Below are 19,197 nucleotides of genomic sequence, written 5' to 3'. Positions count from 1 at the left end.
ATGGAGGAGAGTTGCAGAGCATCTTGAATGGAGGAGAGAAAAAGAGATCTTTTCAATGGAGGAAAGAGAAAGAAGTCTTTGAAGGGAGGAGATAGAGAGAGAGAGAGGGAGGTCATCAATGGAGAAGAGAGAAGCGAGTTGCAGTAACGGTCGGGTAGGCTTCCCGATGAAAAGCTCGGGTAGGCTTCCCGATGAAAAGCTCAAATTAGCAAATCCATAATATGCCAATTCCAGCTTTGTTTTTCTTTTTAAATTGGCATATCCAGGATGTGAGGACTTTTGGAAATATGCGTATCCAGGATATAGGCCCGAAAATTTTAATGTGCATCTTCTAGCGCATGTCCTTGATAGCAAATCCTAGGATCCAAAAGGGCCATAAAACCAAACTTATTGCCAAAGTTAGCCACATCAGAATAAGTTATTTGTCATTTGTTACCAAACTGGCCAAATACTTATTCAAGTTTTATATCACCCCTAATACAGTGAGGTTCTAACAAACTCCAAAAAATTCTGAATTTTTATCATTTTATATAATTAACCAGAAAGTTCCTTTCAAAATTCACCCTCTTCTCTTATAAAGAAAACTCAAATTTCAATAAAAGCATACAATAACTGGTTTCCAGGTTGATTGTTAATTTTTTTGCATGAGCCTCATCTTAAAGTCAGCATAAAATCAATGGCTTTAAATCACTGTAAGCCGAATTCATTTTATACATTTTCCTTCTCCTTTTTTATTTCATATTACGTTTTAAATTCTGCATCTCAACTGAAATTTCAATCTAAACATTCAGTGTTGGTCCTCAAATATAATAATTTGAAATCGAATTTCCAACTTCGGTGGAAGTAATTGAGAAGTAATATAAGAAGCACAAGTGAGGAAGTAAAGCCATAGTGCTCACTAACCTTTGTCCTTTCCATCCTTCCCCAGAGTAAGCATCAATTAGGCCCTGCTCAAAGTTTATTCTAGCCAATAAATATCTTACACTTTTCCTGGTTCTTGAGTATTCATCATTGGACAAGACTTCCTTTAATTTACGCTTTTCTCTTCTACTCTTTCTTCTTTCAGGCATGATGGGCGATGATTTAGAACTTGCAGCAGGGGAAGTTTTGCTAGTTCCAATAGACCTAGGGCGAAGAACTCGAACGCCATTTGATGAAGATCGCAGAAAATAACTCCTGCTTCCCACTTGTGAAGCGACTTTCTTTCCTTTCCACTCTTGCCTGCTAGAGTTCCCTTTGGAGGCTGTATTTCTGCCAATTATTCCAGAATTAGGGCCAGCGTATCCAGGATCTATAGGTGCAGGAGTCAACCGTTCGATTTCAAGAGAGTGTACTCCTATTGATGGAACTTCCTCCTTAGTTGTTTGTTCAAAGCTTGTGCTGCACCTTTCTGAATCCAAGATTAAACTTCTAGGACAATTTTGCTCTCCATGAGAAGCCTCATCCATTTTACGCTGCTTCGTGTGGTTCAAAGTCAGACCTCCATTAGGCACATCATGTGGCCGTAAAGTACGCTGCTCAAAGCTCGTTCTATGTGGAAGCAAAATAGGAGCCAAGTTTAGATTCTGAAACTAGGCATGCATAGAAAATTCCCAAGAATTTGAAACATGGAGATAATGAGGAGTAAAGTCTGCATGCCTCAAACATAAGAACAGCAATAAAGCTTTTGTAATCCACTTCAGAAAAAATGGACATCCTGGAAAAAGAAAAGGTCCCCAATAACCATTTTAATTAAAAGGAACATGAAAATTATTTGATTCAGAGGCAACATGCAGCATAAAAGGAATCAGTTGTCAGGTAACCGGAGTCAAAATAAAGCATGATGTGCAGCCTCATGTGAAAAAGCAAACCTTTACAAACAAAGTAGAATTATGCATTATGCATAATACAATTTACCACGAGTAGAACAGAGCAGTAAGTATAACAGAACAATGTTACGAAAATCGGACCATACCAGCAGATTTTGACCAATCGAACAGGGAATTGATGTGCCCGTCAGTCGGATCAGGGTTCCTGAACTGGTGGACCTATTGAACCGGCACTGAAATAACTAATGTCCAATTCAATGGCAGGACCAATCGATTCTACTGATCCAGACCAAACAGCCAGTCACGATCTTGCTAAGTAAATCCAGCGGTGCCTGCTTTTAAATTTTTCCATTAATTTTAGCCTATTTTGGCATGGCTTTTCGGTCTTCTCCAACATTAGTTAGGGGAGTTTCAGTAATTAGTGAAGTTTAGGTGGTTTTGGGGTTTAAAAATTAACCTTCTAGAGAGCCAGAGAGCATGATTGGGGATTTGTGCGCTCTCTCTACCCGACTAGTTTAGGGCTGACTACACATATCACAATATTTTGACCTCCAAGTAAGTTTGTTTGACTTATTTTTGGTTTTCTGTTTTATAGTTTAGAAAACTTAGAAAAGAATTTTGGTTTTTTAGGAGTTTTGAAAATAATGCATTTATGTTCAAACTTCAAATCTTGCAAAGGGTGGCTTTTAGGGATGTGTTGCGGACTTATTGCATTAAATATAATAGGTTTTTTGTTTTAATATGGCAGGTATTTGCCTATCATGGGGGTTTTGTATTTTTTATTTTATTTTTTCGCATTCAATATAATAGGCTTTTGGTTTTAATATAGCAGGTATTTGTCTATCATGGGGGTTTTGTATTTTGTATTTTTTATTTTTTGCATATAGATATCTATTTTTATTTTTATTTTTTTGCATTTATTTTTTATTTCGTTTTTGGTTTTTTAATGCTTCAATGGAACTATGGAAAATGATGATATAAGAAAAAATTGTTCTATAGTTGGGATTTTATGCATTTTTGGAATTCCTTTAGTTTGAAATAAAAATTGATTTCTATATGTTTCCTTGTAATTCCATTTATGGAAAATGTTGACTTCCATAGTTTTAGTATTTTCAGCTTTCTTTTTTTTATATATAAACTAGTAGTGACAAGAACAATCAATGTCGTTTTGTTCACTTAGTCAAATCCTTCATATGAACAATCAATATTTTTCAATTAGTACCTTAGTGGAATGCTTCATGCCAGAGTTTAAAGGATCATGGATCTAGATTGGAAATCCCCGATCTGATTCAGGAACGGTTGGAGATCGTGCTGGTTTCTACTAAGAATAAGTGACTTCATCAAAATATAGGACAAAGTATGGCTACATTAAAACAAAAAGATTTCTACTGTTTTGGCGGTTAGATATATCATGTATTAGGTCTGATGACGAAGGTTCAAACCGCAGCAGTGCTATTTTTCTTTTCTAATACTTAAAAAGCTAGTTTTAGATTAGTATATAATATAGCAAATTTATATCAAAAACCTTTAAAAGATATTACTGGTTAGAGTTTAAGTTTTTTAAGTTCTAGGATGGAGGTTCAATCCCCAAGAGCAACCCCTTCTCTTCTTATCAATGCTAAAGTAAAAAACAAAAAATAGAAAAAAAAAAAACTTTTTTAAAAGCTCATTAAAATAGCATTACACTAATAGTGCTCAAGCATTCGAGCTTTTGCAAGGCACACAAGAGACGAACAACACAACCAAGTAGGCCCCTTAAAATACGTGATTATTAATTCCAGACTGTTTTAAAATGCGGCCGCATCGCCCCATATGCGACCGCATCATGCGGGATACGATGGCAACCACATCACTAAACAATGTCTATGCACTTTGGTGGGATGCGCCCGCATATGCACCGCATCCCACCACATCCCATCGCATATGCGGCCGCATAGGGCGCTTGTGCACCTTGCATGCAAGATGAAAAAAGAAACCCTCGAAAATGGGTATTTGTCTTTTTCACCCCCGAAAAGAGGGAGAAAGGGTTTGGGGGTATTAAACCACCAACATCAGCCACATCCATGGCCTTTATCAAATCAAAACGAGCAAAAAAAAAGCAGCAGAAATATTTTTTTCGAAAATCTTGGATTTTCATCTTGGATGATCTTTGGTTGTTGATTAGTTTATTTTTGGTGTTGATTTGAGGAAGTTTTAGCAAAATTTCAACAACAAATTAGGAGTTCCAAGCGAGAATAAAGCATTATTTTCTTCAAGTAATCGGTAAGTTTTTATTTCTTACTATATTACTTCTTTTTGGGGGGAGGCAATGTCTTCTTCACAATCTTCTAATAACAACGATCCAGATTGGAAATATGCAAAACTAAAATATCGGAAAAACTGAAATTGTGTTATTTGTACTATGTGAAAATACTTATTTGGGGGGTATTTTCCGACTAAAAGAACACTTGGCTGTATTTCTGGGAATGTAAGAGTATAGTCACAAGCTACCGAAGATATTAAAAAGGAGATTAAAAAATACATCGATAGCTTGAAAAAACAAAAAGAAAAGAAGAGAATGAAACGAAAGAACTAATGCATGAAATTTAATTATTTGATGATGATGACGATATATCAGAAGTTGGTATGAGGCAAAGAAGTTGGTATGAGGCAAAGGAATACTCCAAGGTCAAGGGAGAGGGTTATAAATATTGGTGGTAGCGTTGGAAAAAACGAGTCTCTCTAAGGGGCCAATGGATACATTTTCCTCCCCAAATTTGTAGTTCAAGAGAGGAAGAAAAAAACAAAACAAACTAAAATTTAAAATCGATACAAGAAAGAAGAGAGGAAGAAAGTATGTAAGTACATTACGAAGTGGTTTTATATGGCCGGCATTCCTTTAATACTATAACCCTCGATAGTTTTGCATGTATAGTACTGTGGTCTAGGTAATAGGGCAATTTCGCCCAAGACTTAATCCTCCTACATTATATGAGATTAAGGAGCCCTTATTGATGGATGTTGTATCTGATGTTAATAGAATTTTGATTTCGCAAAGAAAAGGTGGGAGAAGTATAGGGCAAGATCAATTATGAAGTCAAGGGCATTTATTAATTTTTTGGTTAATTGTCCAACAAGTCTATTGATACATCAGACAAGTCACATGATGCTACATACTTATATGACTTGATGGATAAGATTTTAGAATTTGTTCAAAAGCAACATGTGGTACAAATTGTCACTGACAATGGTGCCAATTACTTTGTAACTGGGCATCTTTTGACTTTGAGGAGGCATATGTTTTAGACTCCTTATGCAGCTCAGTGTGTTAATCTCAAGGTTAAAGAAATGGGTACGACATCTATATTTAGTGGGGTGATTTCAAAAGCATTGTTTGTTGTTAGATTTATTTATGATCACACCATAGTCCTTAGCATGATGAGGAGTTTTACAAAAAAGTGAGATATAATGAGACCGGGTGTCCCTAGATTTGCTACATCATTTCTCACTCTTCAAAGCCTATGCAAGCAAAGAAATGCCTAGAGGACCATGTTTGCTTTAGAGCAATGGAGTAAGTGATCAAAGCATCAGAATGGGAGAAAGGCTGAACATAATATTTTTAATACATCTTTTTGGGATCAAGTATATCATGCATTGGAGGTGGCAAGCCCTTTAGTGAGAGTGCTTCGATTGGTAGATGATGAAGCGAAGCCCGTCATGGACTACATACATGAGGCAATGACTAAGGCAATAGAAGAGGTAAAAAATACTTTAAAAGATGATGGAAAGAAATTCAAAGTTATAGTTGTAATCAATGGTTTAAAAACCGGATCGGTGACCCGGATCGGGCTTTTCAAAAACCGATCCGGATCGGCGAATCGGCGATCCGGATCGGCGAATCGGCGATCCGGATCGGCGAATCGGCGATCCGGATCGGAATCGGGTGAATCGGTCAGAATAAAGCTTCAAAAAAATCCGAAAAAATTATTAAAATTCATTATAAATATTGGTTTTTAGGAATTCAATAAAAAATGAGGGTACTCCATTAAGAATTTTCATGTTTTTGAATGAATATGCAAATATTGATATGTTCTTTCCCTGCATGAACCGCCATTCAGCATTTAATTTACAGTATTTCGTGCTCATCCCTACACTGTTGCTGTTGGGACTCGATATGTGAATAATATGGTTGGGATAGGGTGGCCTCAGAATCATCATCTCTCTCGTTTTCTCTTTGAATAATATGGATTAAAAAAAAAAAAAAACAAATTTTCAAAAAAATCTATCATGGATTAAAAAAAAAATCACAAATTTTCAAAAAATTCTATCATGGATTACAAAAAAAAATTCGATCATGGATTAAACAAAAAAAATCACAAATTTTCAAAAAATTCAATCATGGATTACATAAAATTCGATCATGGATTACATAAAATTCGATCATGGATTACAAAAAAAAACAAACAAAAAAAACAAAAAATTCAATCGTGGATTACAAAAAAAGAAAAAAATAGTTCGATCATGGATTACAAAAAATTCAATCATGGATTACAAAAAACTCCATCATGGGTTACAAAAAAAGCAAAAAACAAAAAATTCAATCATGGATTAAAAAAAAACAAACAAACATTTCAATCATGGATTACAAAAAAAAAACAAACATTTCGATCATATATTACAAAACATTCGATCATGGATTACAAAAAATTCTATCATGGGTTACAAAAAAAAAAAAAAAAACAAAAAAATCGATCATGGATTACAAGAAAAGAAAACAAACATTTCGATCATGGATTACAAAAAATTCTATTATGGGTTACAAAAAACCAAAAAATTCGATCATGGATTACAAAAAAAATCTATCATGGATTACCAAAAAAAAAAAAAAAAAAAAAAAAAAAAAAAAAAAAAAAAAAAAAAAAAAAAAAAAAAAAAAAAAAAAATTCCGTACGGAATCGCCGATTCACTGTTCGGACTCGCCGATTCCGTACAGTGAATCGGCGATTCACTGTACAGAATCGTCCGGTTCTCTCTAGAACCGGACGATTTCCGATTTTCGGGCGATCCGGTTCCTTTTTCACTATTTCCGAGTCGAACCGGGCGAGTCCGGTTCGACTCGGCGTTTTTTAAAACGCTGGTTGTAATTATTAATAGGTTATGGGATTACCGGCTTCACATGCACCTCCATTCAGTCAGTTACTTTCTAAATCCATCTCTTCACTACAAGCACCCAGCCATTGAATTTGATCGTGTAATAAATGGTGAGCTCTTAGATGTGCTTGAGAGGTTGAATCCAAACAAAGATATCCAAGATGAGATCCAGAGCCAAGAATTGATCAAGATCAAGTTAGCATTGGGAAACTTTGGGAGAAAGAATGCTACTCAAAACAGGGACACTATAGATCCAGGTAAGGGCCAAAAGTTCCCTTTCTATTTTGTTTGCTTTACAGTTTTTTACTTGTATAGTTCCATTTATATAAATAATTAAATATTTAACTAAATTATAGAATGTCATACAACAGCGTGGTGGGCATTATAAGGAAGTGAGACACCAAATCTATGTCTCACTATTCAAGTGTTGAGTCTAACATGTAGCTCATCCAGTTGCGAATGCATTTGGAGTGCATTTGAGCATGTAAGTCCTTATCCTTATTTCTTAGACTACAGATCCAGGTAAAGGCCAAGAGTGCCATTTCTAATTTGTTTGCCTTACAGTTTTTTACTTGTATAGTTCCATTTATATAATAATTAAATATTTATCTAAATTATAGAATGTTATACAACTGCATGGTGGGTATTATAAGGACGTGAGACACCAAATCTACAACGTCCCACTATTCAAGTGTTGAGTCTTACATGTAGCTCATTTGGTTGCGAACTCAATTGGAGTGAATTTGAGCATGTAAGTCCTTAATCCTTATTTCTTGGACTTCAAATTTAAATTTTCTAAAATCTAACTTATCTAAGAAGTGTAAAAATAGAAACAAGAAAATAACATCTGTTATTTTTGCTTGTTTCCTTGTTTTGTACCATAGCTCCATACCCAAAAAAAAACAAGGTTGGAGCAGAAGAAGTTGAATGATTTGGTTTATGTGCTAAAGGCTTAGGAAGAAGCATCAAAGCACATGGATCTCAATCCAATTCGATTGTATGAACCTTATGGTGATTGCACAAGTGAGTGGACCATGGATCCACGAGTAGAGCACGTGTTTGAGAATGAGGATCTTACTTGGCTTGACGTCAAGATAGTCACAGGGGCTATGAAGAAATACGGCCAAACACTAGAGCACAAAAGAGTAGAGCTACGTCCAATTGCACTTCAGCTCCAAAGGTCGAGGAGGAGGCTGACTTAGAGCAGACCAAGGAAGAAGAACAATATGTGGAGGCCGCCGAGGATGATAGTGATGATGATGATGCACATGGAAACTCTTTAGTTTACTTGTCTGATTAATATATGAGATTTAGAGTCTCAAGACTTAAGAAATAATGATTGATTTGTCTTGACTTTTGAACTCTTTAATCTTCATAGACTTTCAGTTTGTAACTTTAACATTTGCAGTTGCAAATTTGTGATTATAGTTGCTGAATGTTTTATGGAGTTAGTTTTAAATATGTAGTTTCTACTTTCTAATGTATCCTATGATCTTTCAGAGAATAGTAGATACAGAATCTCCGACAATTGATACTTTTAAAGTTAATTAATAAATTAAATACTTGCTATCACATAAGCCACCGCCATATTTGTTCCTATGCATTAACCTATTTTTTGAGATTTTTTATAATTTTTTTATATTTATTGACCGCATCAAGGTGATGCACCCACATCTGGACTGCATCCCACATTTTAAAACACTGATTCCAACACTATATATTATATTCATTATTTTATAGTTGCATTTTTTAAAACAATTTACTGGATCGCTAATCTAGACGAACTGGATCGCCAATCTAGACGAACTGGATCGCTAATCTAGAAGAACTGGATCGCCAATCCGGGCGATCCGGACAGGGATTGGTGGGGGTCGTCCACCTTAACGATCTGTTATTCAAACATTGCTTTATGATCTATTTTTCAATTCATTTCTATTTTTCCAAAGCTTTTTACTTTTAAAATTTAGAATGGTATGATTGGTGAAACAGTCCGGTTTGACCAATCCAACCAAACCATTGCCTGCACCAATTAGATGTCCTATCAAGTCTTGATATCATTCGAGCAAAAGAGCAAGCAACATAAAGAGAACCCAGTATAAGGGTAACAATTATATAAAAATTGCAAAAATATACATAACAATGCAAAATACGACGAAGTCTAACAATTTTTTGTTTCTACTCAAATGTATCAACATCCAAAACCAATCATTCTTGCAATCAAAAACCCTTACTTCCAAGATGTGTATTTAAATGTTTTTTTTTTTCTTTTCTATAGGTTGGTTGCTAGGTTTAGTACGTCACGTCCTCAAAATTTGGGATCCTAAAAATACTCGGCTAGGATTTTGCCTGAGGGAGCAAATGTACATTTCACTCCCATAGAAGCACATAATACTTAAAGTAGCCACAATATTACTCCATATTGACATGTATAACCAGCATTACTACATGGCAATATACAAACAAAACAACAAATTTCCCTATTTCACGACTAAGGGACCAATTTGTAATTATTCGGTCTTGCGTCTTTTATGTCATTGACATATTTCAAGCACAGGGCATTTTAATCTTATGCATGCATGTACAAAACATACAAATAGATCAAAACCCTTTTGCATTTAAGCGAACAGAATTTGCACTATGCTCTAACATGATCAAAGACCCTAGATTTAGAACCAAGTTTGTTGGTTACATTCAAAATTTTGCTCATGTTAGTATATAGTCTTTTTTTGTTGGACCAATTTTACTCATGCACTAACAGAATGGGCCATGCTAGTAAAGTGGAATTTTCTTTCTGTAATGAAGATCTTCACTTTCATCTTTCCAACAGCTCTAGTTTGAGTACGGAAACTAGAGTTAATAATGTGTAAATAATTTTATTTCTGTAATGAAGATACTCACATGGATCTGAGTACGGAAACTCCCATGCATCTCGATTTTTCTAGAGTAAATAATGCGTAATGGAAGAGAATTTCTAGAAATATTGCAGCACAAAAAGAATTTTCTTGCCGAAATATAAAGACAAGATTCTGCAATTGTTATACAATTCAGCATTATCCGCGGCTTGTAGTGAATTTCAAATGTGGATCCAAATAACCCTTCTTTCATAAAGTTGAGGGTATTCTTTGTAAGCTTTTAGGCTTTAAAAATGCAAAACGAAAATGTGTCCTAGACTCCTAGAGATGACTATATAGATGGTATTATAGTTGAACTTACTGAGTCATGATTAAGCTAAGGAAATGATTCTTCAAGTTCTAAAGAGTTGCAAGAATATATCTTGGAGTAGTAATTCTGTGAAACAAAATATAATTGTTGGTTTAACCTGCTTAAAACAGCTAGAGATCTATGGAGACATCTTGAGAAATATTATTCGATCAATCATGCCACACTATGACCTCCACATAATGAAACAGCGAGAAAGGAATAAATGATGATTATGTGTCCTCCCTGCAAATGATCTAACGAATCCATTTTCATTATTTGAAGCACAACGTATAACGGCTGGTTCACATGTTCATGAGACTCCAATCCATGGTAGATCGAGATGCCAATGAAATTAAGCTATCTCAGCAAAAGTATGCCTTGGATTTGTTACGAAAAATTTGGTGAATTGTAAGCCTTCTGGAACACATGTTGCCATAAATAAAAGACTGAGCTAGAATGAAGGGAAATTGTTAAGAGAACCAGAAAAGTACAAGAATATTGCAAGTGCTCTACAGTATCTTACACTAACACAACCAGATATATCATATGCCACTTCATCTCATATGGAAGCCTTAAAGAGAATAATCAGCTACATTGAAGGAACAGTAAGGGCTGGCATAGGCTTATCATAAAAATGATGTGAAGAATTTCCAAATCGAATCAATAATTGGATATTCATATGCTGATTGGGCTGGTGAAACAGATTCAAGAAGGTTGGTCTCTGGATTTTGTGTTTATCTTGGGAAAAACTAGATATCATGCAGAAGTAAGAAATAGAAGACAGTAGCCAAATCAAGTATTGAAGCTGCATACCGGGTACATGGTAGATGTTATGGATCTGCAGTATAATCACCGCATTGCACATGGAAATTCAAAGATCTACAGTATTTTGTAATAACGAGAGTGCCTTAGCCTTGCCCACAAATCCAGTATTTTATGATAGATCTAAACATATTCAAATTGATTATCATTTTGTGCAAAAAGGATCGAAGCCAAAGAAATTGAGGCAAGGTTCATGGGAAAAGAAGATCAAATAACATAAATATCTACAAACGGGTTATCAAAGGAATAACATCAGTAATTGAAAGACAAGTTGTATATGTTAAAGCATGATATACAACTTCTTCTTTCTTTTTTTGAGAATGTTAACGGTTAATATTATTATCAAAGGAGTACAAAAGTATGGGTCGAGAGGACCCACAGACCGGGTCTCTCAACCAAAAAATGGTCACTAAGAAGTGGACCTGTACAAAAAGGTCGGGCTAAAACAACACCCGAGAAGCAAAAATTAAGAGTTGTTCAGAGAGAGGGGCTTATACAATATTGCCATTTACAAAAGAGAAAGATGTGAAATGGAGGAAGAAAAAGGCCACTCGCCGAGGTCCAGAGCTAAAAAGGAGATGGACCTACGACCAAACTTAGAAATGCATCCAAGTCGCAGCTAAATGGGGGCTAAAGGTTGATTCCGAGCTGCTTCCTTAGCAAGACGATCTGCGAAGTTCTTCGACATCCTCCCGATATGCATCCATGAGACGTCTATAACCCTGCAATTATGCTCAATCTCATCAAAAATGTGGGCTAGCTACCAAGAAGGAGAGGCCTTACTAGATGCCCAGGATATAATGTTTTTGGCGTCTCCCTCAATATCCAACTGTGAACCCCAAGAAGGGTTGTATTTCTTTATACCCATCAACAGGGTTGTAGCCTCTGCAAACTGTGAGTCTACAAGGCCAAGGTGCTTTGAGGAAGATGTGAGAATATCGCCATTATGGTCGCGGAAAACCCCTCCGGCTCCAACTGGGCATGGGTTTCCCAGGGAGCATCCATCAAGTTTTAGCTTAATGGATTCCATCGGGGGAGGCATCCAATTGGATGCTCTTGAAGTGCGAGTGAGGTGAATAACATTCTCCAAATCGCAAAGGAAACTGGCAGCCGAAGTCCCGGTGAAAAGTCTGTGATTGGATGCCCAAAAGATTACTAGGGAAGTAACCTTATTAAATAGAGCTAGGAGTTCGCTTTTGGCTCTACGGAAAATTCTAAAATTTCTTTCGAGCCAAATTGTCAATAATGTTGCAACTAAAGAGGCTTCCCAGAGCATTCTGCCCAACTTCGTCCAGTGAGAATCGAAAGAGCAGGATGTCAACGCCGGAATACCCAAGATACTCCAAAGAGCTGGATAATACAACTCCATAGTTGAAGGGCAAGCTGGCAATGAATGAACAAGTGAGGGTTCATTTCTTCCTCACAAAGGCACATGAAGACCTATTGGGAGCTTGGATACCTCTTCTTTGGAGTAAGTCGACGGTAAGAGCACGTTCAGAGAAAGCGATCCAGTGAAAGGCTTACACTTTTGGAGGTGCGATGGAGGACTACACTTTGGATAATACAGGGTTCGGGTTGAGGGGGAACGTAGGCTGAAACAATCTGTTATAGAAAGAGGCTACCGTAAAAGAACCGTGGGCAAGGGAGTCCAAACCATTGTGCCTGTTCTCGAAATAGCAAGAAAACTGGAGTGGAGGGATGCCGAGAGAGACATGAAATCCGTGGTTTCTTCTTCTGTGACGGATCGCTTAAAGGATGGATTCCAAACCCTGCAGTTACCGGAGAGAACCATATCCTCCGAGACCAGAGAGGCTTTGTTAACTGCCACAGAGTAGAAAGAAGGGAATAGATCTCTTAGCAGGGTGTGGCCTAACCAGAGATCGGACCAAAAGCGCACTCTAGCCCCTCTAGCATGAAAACGTATAAGTTGCTTGAACAGGTGAAGGGAGGAGAGCAAAGATTTCTAGGCACCCGAGGCTCTGGTCGTGGGATTGCACTCAAGTAGCTAATGATCTGGTGGGATGCTGTATTTGCAACGAATAACCTAGGCCCAAAGCTGGCTATTCTAGGTGGCCAGTCTCCACCACCATTTACCGAGGAGTGCGAGGTTATGTTTCTTTAAAACTCTAATCCCAAGACCACCTTGATGTTTCGAGAGACGGACTTTGTCCCATGAGATGAGGTGGATCTTATTTGACACAGCATCACCTGACCAGAGGAAGCTCCGCATCAGTTGGTCTAGGCGCTCAGCAACCAAGGCTAGCACGTGGAATAAGGACATGAGGTAAACCAGGCAATTGGCTAGGGTTGCTTTGATAAGCGTAGTTCTCCCTGCAAAGGATAAGTATCTGCCTTTCCATCCCGCCAACGTTCGATCTACTTTGTCGATTACATGAGACCACTGAGTTTTCTTTGGCTTCCCCAGCCCCAGAGGCAAGCCAAGATACGACGTGGGTAGGTCCTCCACTGAGCATTCCCAGCCGTGGATGAGGTTCCTAGTTTGGAGATTAGATAAGCCGACACCTATCATTTTAAACTTAGCCATGTTTACTTTGAATCCCGTGGCATACTCAAAGCAAATCAAGAACAACCTAAGGTTTCGATTTCCTCCGGTACTGCATCCAAGAAAACTAGTCTATCGTCTGCGTACTGCAGATGGGATACACACGAGCCATTTCTACTACTTTTGAAGCCAGAGAGTAGTCCATACAGGCAGGAGATAAAGTAGCTAAATACTTCCGCAGCAATGGCAAAGAGAAAAGGAGAGAGAGGGACTCCTTGGCAAAGGCCCCTTGAAGACGGGATGTACCCTTTCGGTGACCTGTTGACAAAGAGTGTTCGTCATATCGGTCAGGAGTATATTGGTAATTTTGTATATTGTTCCAAATTTGTTAATTATTTGTAGTTCATGTTCATCGTAAAGGACAATTATGTACCCTTATCTAACCCTCAGTTAATTAGGGTTAGAAAACAATATGAATAATACCTTTGGGTGCAACACCTCACACATGAATGACTTTGGGGTAACATCACTCTTCTTTGGCTTCCTCTCCACCTATTTGTACATGTTCCACAACTTGAGCTTTTCTCTCAAGTATTCAAGGTGAAATTTTAACACAAGGGGCCTACAGGGCCTAAAAAGGTGAGACACTGCACAGGAAGTGGCAGATCCTTACTCTTATTTAGACCTTCACATGCTTCTATCCATCTCCTTCTATACTTTCTCTATCTCCTAATTCTCTCCTCTCTCTCTCCTCTCTTCCTCTCTACAACTATCTCGTTCTACTGCTCCCAACTCTACCTTTCTATCTCTCTTCTCTTCATTCACCCATTTATAGTCTTTTATTTGTGGAGCTCTCAGCTTGTGGGATGCCCAATTTTAGCTAAACTTTGTTAGGTCATACTATTAATAATTTCCTTCCTCTCAAAAAAAAAAAAAATATCAATGAAATTATTTACCAACACTCATCTATACACTTGTACAAAATTGGTTGGAGAGCATTAAAATGAATACTAATTTTGCGTAATGGTGTATACTATGTGCTTTACTTCTGCAATCTCATTGACCTATTCGTATTTGTCATGAAACAATTTAATCTCTATCTATCTCATTAACAGGATTCCCACTTACAATCATTTCCTATCTATCCTATTGAACCATTGGCAAGAAGCAAACCAAGTCATAAGCATCTCATTCTTTTGGACATTTATGTTTTATCTTCATTATTGATCTTAAGAAAAACAAATGGAGTCAACTAACCATCTAGGATGCTTTCTTCAGTCATCCAAATAATTGTTAAAGCAGCATTTTTCTTTTTGTACCTCCTTCAGTATCTTTTTCCATAATTCCTTGGCAAGTACATTTTCTTTTAATCATTGTTTCAAAAAGCAGCCCATCTAGCACCTAGGTGGCCGCCTTGGCGAGCCTAGGTGCATCACCTAGGCCTAGGCGAGTGCCCTGGGCATTAAGTCCTTGGGTGGCCCGCCTAGGCGCCCAGCCCTGGGTGGCCGCCTAGGCGCCCAGCCCTGGGTGGCTGCCCAAGGCCTGCACTCCGCCCAAGGGTGAAAAGGGGCATTTTTTGTCTTTTTTACCTAGGGAAAAGGGGGGGTTTAGGTTATTGTGTAACATAAACCCCTTGGTTTGCCTTTAGAATGGGAAAAAATTCCAAAAACAATCACTTTTTCACATTTCTAAGAGATCGATCGGATATTTTTTGAGTTTTAAAAAATCGATCCAAATATCATCTTTTTTATTTGGATTTGGATTTGAATTTGATGATTTTTTAAACTTATTAGAGGGTTTTTGGGAAGCATTTGAGAATGAAAAACATCTCAAACAATGAAGATTGGAGATCGATAAAAACAGCTAGTATAAAAATCTTCATATTTGAGATTTTATTTGTTATTTTAATATCTTCTTCAGGTTCTTCTTAATGTAGTGATTCGGGTTTGGAAGTATGATTATAACCCAAATCCAAATGACGAAAATTGTATAAGATGTAATTATTGCGAAAAAGATACTAATAAGGGTTTACAACCCAAATCCCAATGACAAAAATCATATAAGATGTAATTATTGCAAAAAAGATACTAATGGGGGTATCTACCGGTTCAAAAACCACTTTATTGGTATTAGGGGGAATGTTGCCCCTTACAAAAATGTTTCTAAAGCTATCAAAAAGAAGATTAAGCAATATATGAGTTCGGTATAACACAAATAAGAACAAAAGCCTTGTCATTTGGATAGGTCTATTTATGGTTCTTCTAGAAGTGGTGATCTGGATTGGAAGTATGGTTATAACCCGAAACCAAAAGATAAAAGTCGTAGAAGGTATATTTTTCATGAAAAAGATACCAATAGGAGTATTAACCGATTCAAGAAACACATATCCGGTATTAAAGGGAATGTTGCTTCTTGTAAAAAGGTTCCTGAACCTAATAGGGATGAGATTAGACAATATTTGAAAGTAAAACCTCAAAATGAAGAAAATGAGCCTTGTTATATGAAAATATATTCACCAGGTTCTTCTAGAAGTGGTGGTCTAGGTTGGAAGTATCGCCATAACCCGAATCTAATGACAAAAATTGTATAAGGTGTAATTATTGTAAAAAAGATACTAATATAGGTATTTATCGGTTCAAGAAACACCTTGCCGATATTAAAAGGGATGTTGCCCCATGCAAAAATGTTCCTAAGGATACCAGGGCGGAGATTAAGCAATATTTGAGTTCAGTGAGACAAAAAAATCAGAAATAGGATGAAGAGGCACCAAGTAGAGCAGCTAAGACTCCTAGAACCTCATCTGCACAGAGTAAGAGGATGGAAGAAGAAGAGAAGGAAGAAGCAGATTCAAAAGAAACAGAGGAGGATGAACGTTATGCTGAAAAGGAAGATGACTCTGATGATGATGGCCTCGAATCCGAGGCATATGATGAGGCTTACCCTGCTTTTTTTTATGATGACTAAATTGAAGACACTTGACTTTTGGTGTTGAGTCTTAGATTGTATATTTGTTTTTTTTTCTAGTTTCTACTATCTACTCTTATGTGTATGCCTGTATGGTTGTATCATTGTATGGAAATAAGGATTATGCAATGATATGAACTATGGAGCATGGAGTGTGGTCTATGGAGTATGGATTATGGATTGTGCCTGTATTACTAATTTATAAATTACTATTATATTTTATTTTTGTTTGTGCTAGTAGTCTATCTACTACGAATATACAATGGTTTGGAACTTTTTAGATTATGGAATTTTAATACTTTATGATGTATACTCATATTCCCTTGCCCCCCACCCTTCTTCTTCAACCTAGGTTACTCGGCGATCGCCTAGGCACCAGACGCTTTTTGGAACACTACTTTTAACTGCATAATTTTTTTACCTGCAATCCTAAGGGACCATGACTTAGTAAAGTACATAAGGAACAAGGCCATTAATGTAAACATGAATACTAACAGTCTAGTCCCATTCCTATGACCCAAAACCACACAAATTATAGTGGCTAGTATCCTTTGGTCCTTGAATGAAGTACAAGGAAAACCCTGAATGACAAGAAGCAATTGGGTTTTTATAACACTCTCCCCTCAAATAGAGCTTGCATCAAAGAGATCCCGTTCAATGAAGAATAACCCAACAATTAAAACTAACTTTTCACCATCCCAAAAATTCTCGCAAGTGATTAAACTCAAACAGTCCAAACAAACCTGAATTCTACAACCTGTTACTAGTGACTTACTTTTTCACTACTGAACTCTCCTACTCTCTAAAAATTTTGAAGGAACACCATAAAATCAAATAAATTTTAGTTTTTATAATGGAAGACCTTATCTAGATTTAACTCCCAAAATATTTTTTTAGGAATGTTTCAGTTAGCATTTCACCATGTCACAATTTAGAAGTTCCCAAAAATTGTATAATAGCATCCCACTATTTTACAAGGTCACCCTTGAACCCAAAATTCAACTTAAGATAATTACGAGACTACTTTACTTCAAGCAAGCATCATGTCTAGTGAACTTAGAGAAATGAAAAAATTTCTTTTACGTAAAACATTTATGAATTTGATCTACGTATACTAAGTTAAGATAAATCAATCTTGCATAAACTTTTCCCCCTAAAAAGTTGATAAGTTATTGTTTCTAACATACCCAACGCGCAGTCAGTATTCAAAAATATAGAGGACACTAGGGGTCCAAGCCGCCTAAGTGGATGCCCAGAAACAACATGGGGTTGGAGGATTTTTGTGTTTTTTCTTCTTTTTTTTTTGGTGGAATTAGGCGAATAGGAGTTTTGAGGGCTAGATTTGCTCCCCAAAACCCTTTTCTCCCCTTTTCAGGATTGAAAGTTAACTTGTTTTGCCCTTGGCCAAGGGACTCTTTCCGCCCTCGGCCAAGTTGCTCAAAGTGCCGCCTAGGCACCCGCCAAGCCGCCGTCTAGTCATCCATCGTGAGGCAACTACCTAGGCGGTGCCCAAGAACAAGTACGCCAAGGCACCCACCTGCCTAGGCCCCACCTAAGCATTTTGGCCTCTGATGGCATGATTGGATTTTCGAACTATACTAGCAGTACCAATAAAGGTAGGCTACCTACCATTTTATTATTTTTCAGAGTGAAATACAGAAGGGAATCAAGTCATGCAAGGTTATATCTCCCAAATAGAAAGATAAACACAGATTTCCCACAACTCTTACTTCCTTTCAGAGTATACCTGAAGCAGATTTCACATAAATATGGCTTCTTGTCTTTCAAAAACTCAAAGAACTATGAATTTCTGATGTAGTTTACTATGCATGCACTCAAGGTCTCAGAATCACCACTTAATTTGCATATCCACTCCAGAAAAACAAATTCATATCTCTGTTTCAGCGACTAACTTGTGCACTAGTCGCATCACAAGCACTGCAACACTTCCTGGTTTTTACTCAGCTCATTAATGTACACACTCAAGGCTTCACATTTCCTAATAAAAGCACAACTCCTCCCGCATGAAATATATACTAAAAGCCAACAAATTATTCAATGGACAAAAAATGCTCATTCATTTATAATAAATTAGGAACTAGAGCACCACAAACATTACAGTTAAAACATGAACTGCAAAACATAACAAATAATAAACAGACTGAAGGCTTACCACTCTCTAGAAATTCATGTCCCCTAGCTGTGGGAGAGAAAACCTACTGGTTCTCTTATTGCAACCAGAATGGATGGCTGATGAAAAATCTCAAAAAAAACTTGTAACAATGATCACAACCCCTTCAAACACATGCTTTTAATAAGAGAGAAAGAGCAGCAGACCTCTTAAACCAATATATTTGATGAGAGAGAAAGAGCTGCGGATTCCAAAGATGAATGAGCTAGAATTGAAAGTTTTCCCGCCCCTCTCTGTGCGAAAGGAATCGATTTCAGAGACGCGTCAATGGTTTTACAGTACCATCAACACTTCGCATCGACACTGAGCCTTCTTTCGCTGCTATCGATGCGGTTTTGTGTTCTTCGTGAAAAGGGGGCGCATTGCAAAGGGTCGAGTCGGAACCTGAAAGAGACCGAGAGTTTTTGGAAAACTGGACTATAGTGCACTGTAGATAAGAAGATCGTAAAAGGGTTGTACGCAGTGGTGTAACCGTTATCACCGTAGAGTAATTTGATGGACGGTGATAGAGTTACAGTGGACCCGCCAGTTTATGAAATGATCCAAGGACCAGGTCCTATGACATCTGCACCACCGTC

General features: G+C 37.2%; 1 protein-coding gene across 5 annotated transcripts in view; it reads right to left on the bottom strand.

Annotated features, from left to right (window-relative positions):
* HAT3.1 (Homeodomain-like protein with RING/FYVE/PHD-type zinc finger domain-containing protein) overlaps positions 1-18,924 on the bottom strand; it is a 56,853-nt gene extending 37,929 nt beyond the window's left edge. The window contains exons 1-3 of one of the 5 annotated variants that reach the window (XM_088854030.1): positions 18,602-18,924; positions 10,953-11,084; positions 904-1,530 (exon numbers count right to left, since the gene is read on the bottom strand). In XM_088854030.1, coding sequence (XP_088710156.1) covers positions 904-1,448 — 545 coding nt within the window. In that variant the 5' untranslated portion in view covers positions 1,449-1,530; positions 10,953-11,084; positions 18,602-18,924. Of the gene's footprint in view, positions 1-903; positions 1,531-1,638; positions 1,697-10,952; positions 11,085-18,601 lie in introns of all 5 variants that reach the window. The other 4 variants (XM_088854028.1, XM_088854031.1, XM_011630739.3 and 1 more) reach the window with 4 other exon arrangements.
* Between the last annotated feature and the right edge of the window lie 273 nt (positions 18,925-19,197).

The sequence above is a fragment of the Amborella trichopoda genome, chromosome 12 (assembly GCF_054954075.1).
Source record: "Amborella trichopoda isolate Santa Cruz 75 chromosome 12, AtrichopodaSantaCruz75HAP2 v2.0, whole genome shotgun sequence".
NCBI lineage: Eukaryota > Viridiplantae > Streptophyta > Magnoliopsida > Amborellales > Amborellaceae > Amborella > Amborella trichopoda.
Note: the sequence above shows the minus strand (reverse complement) of the source record. Positions and strands in the feature narration are given on the sequence as shown.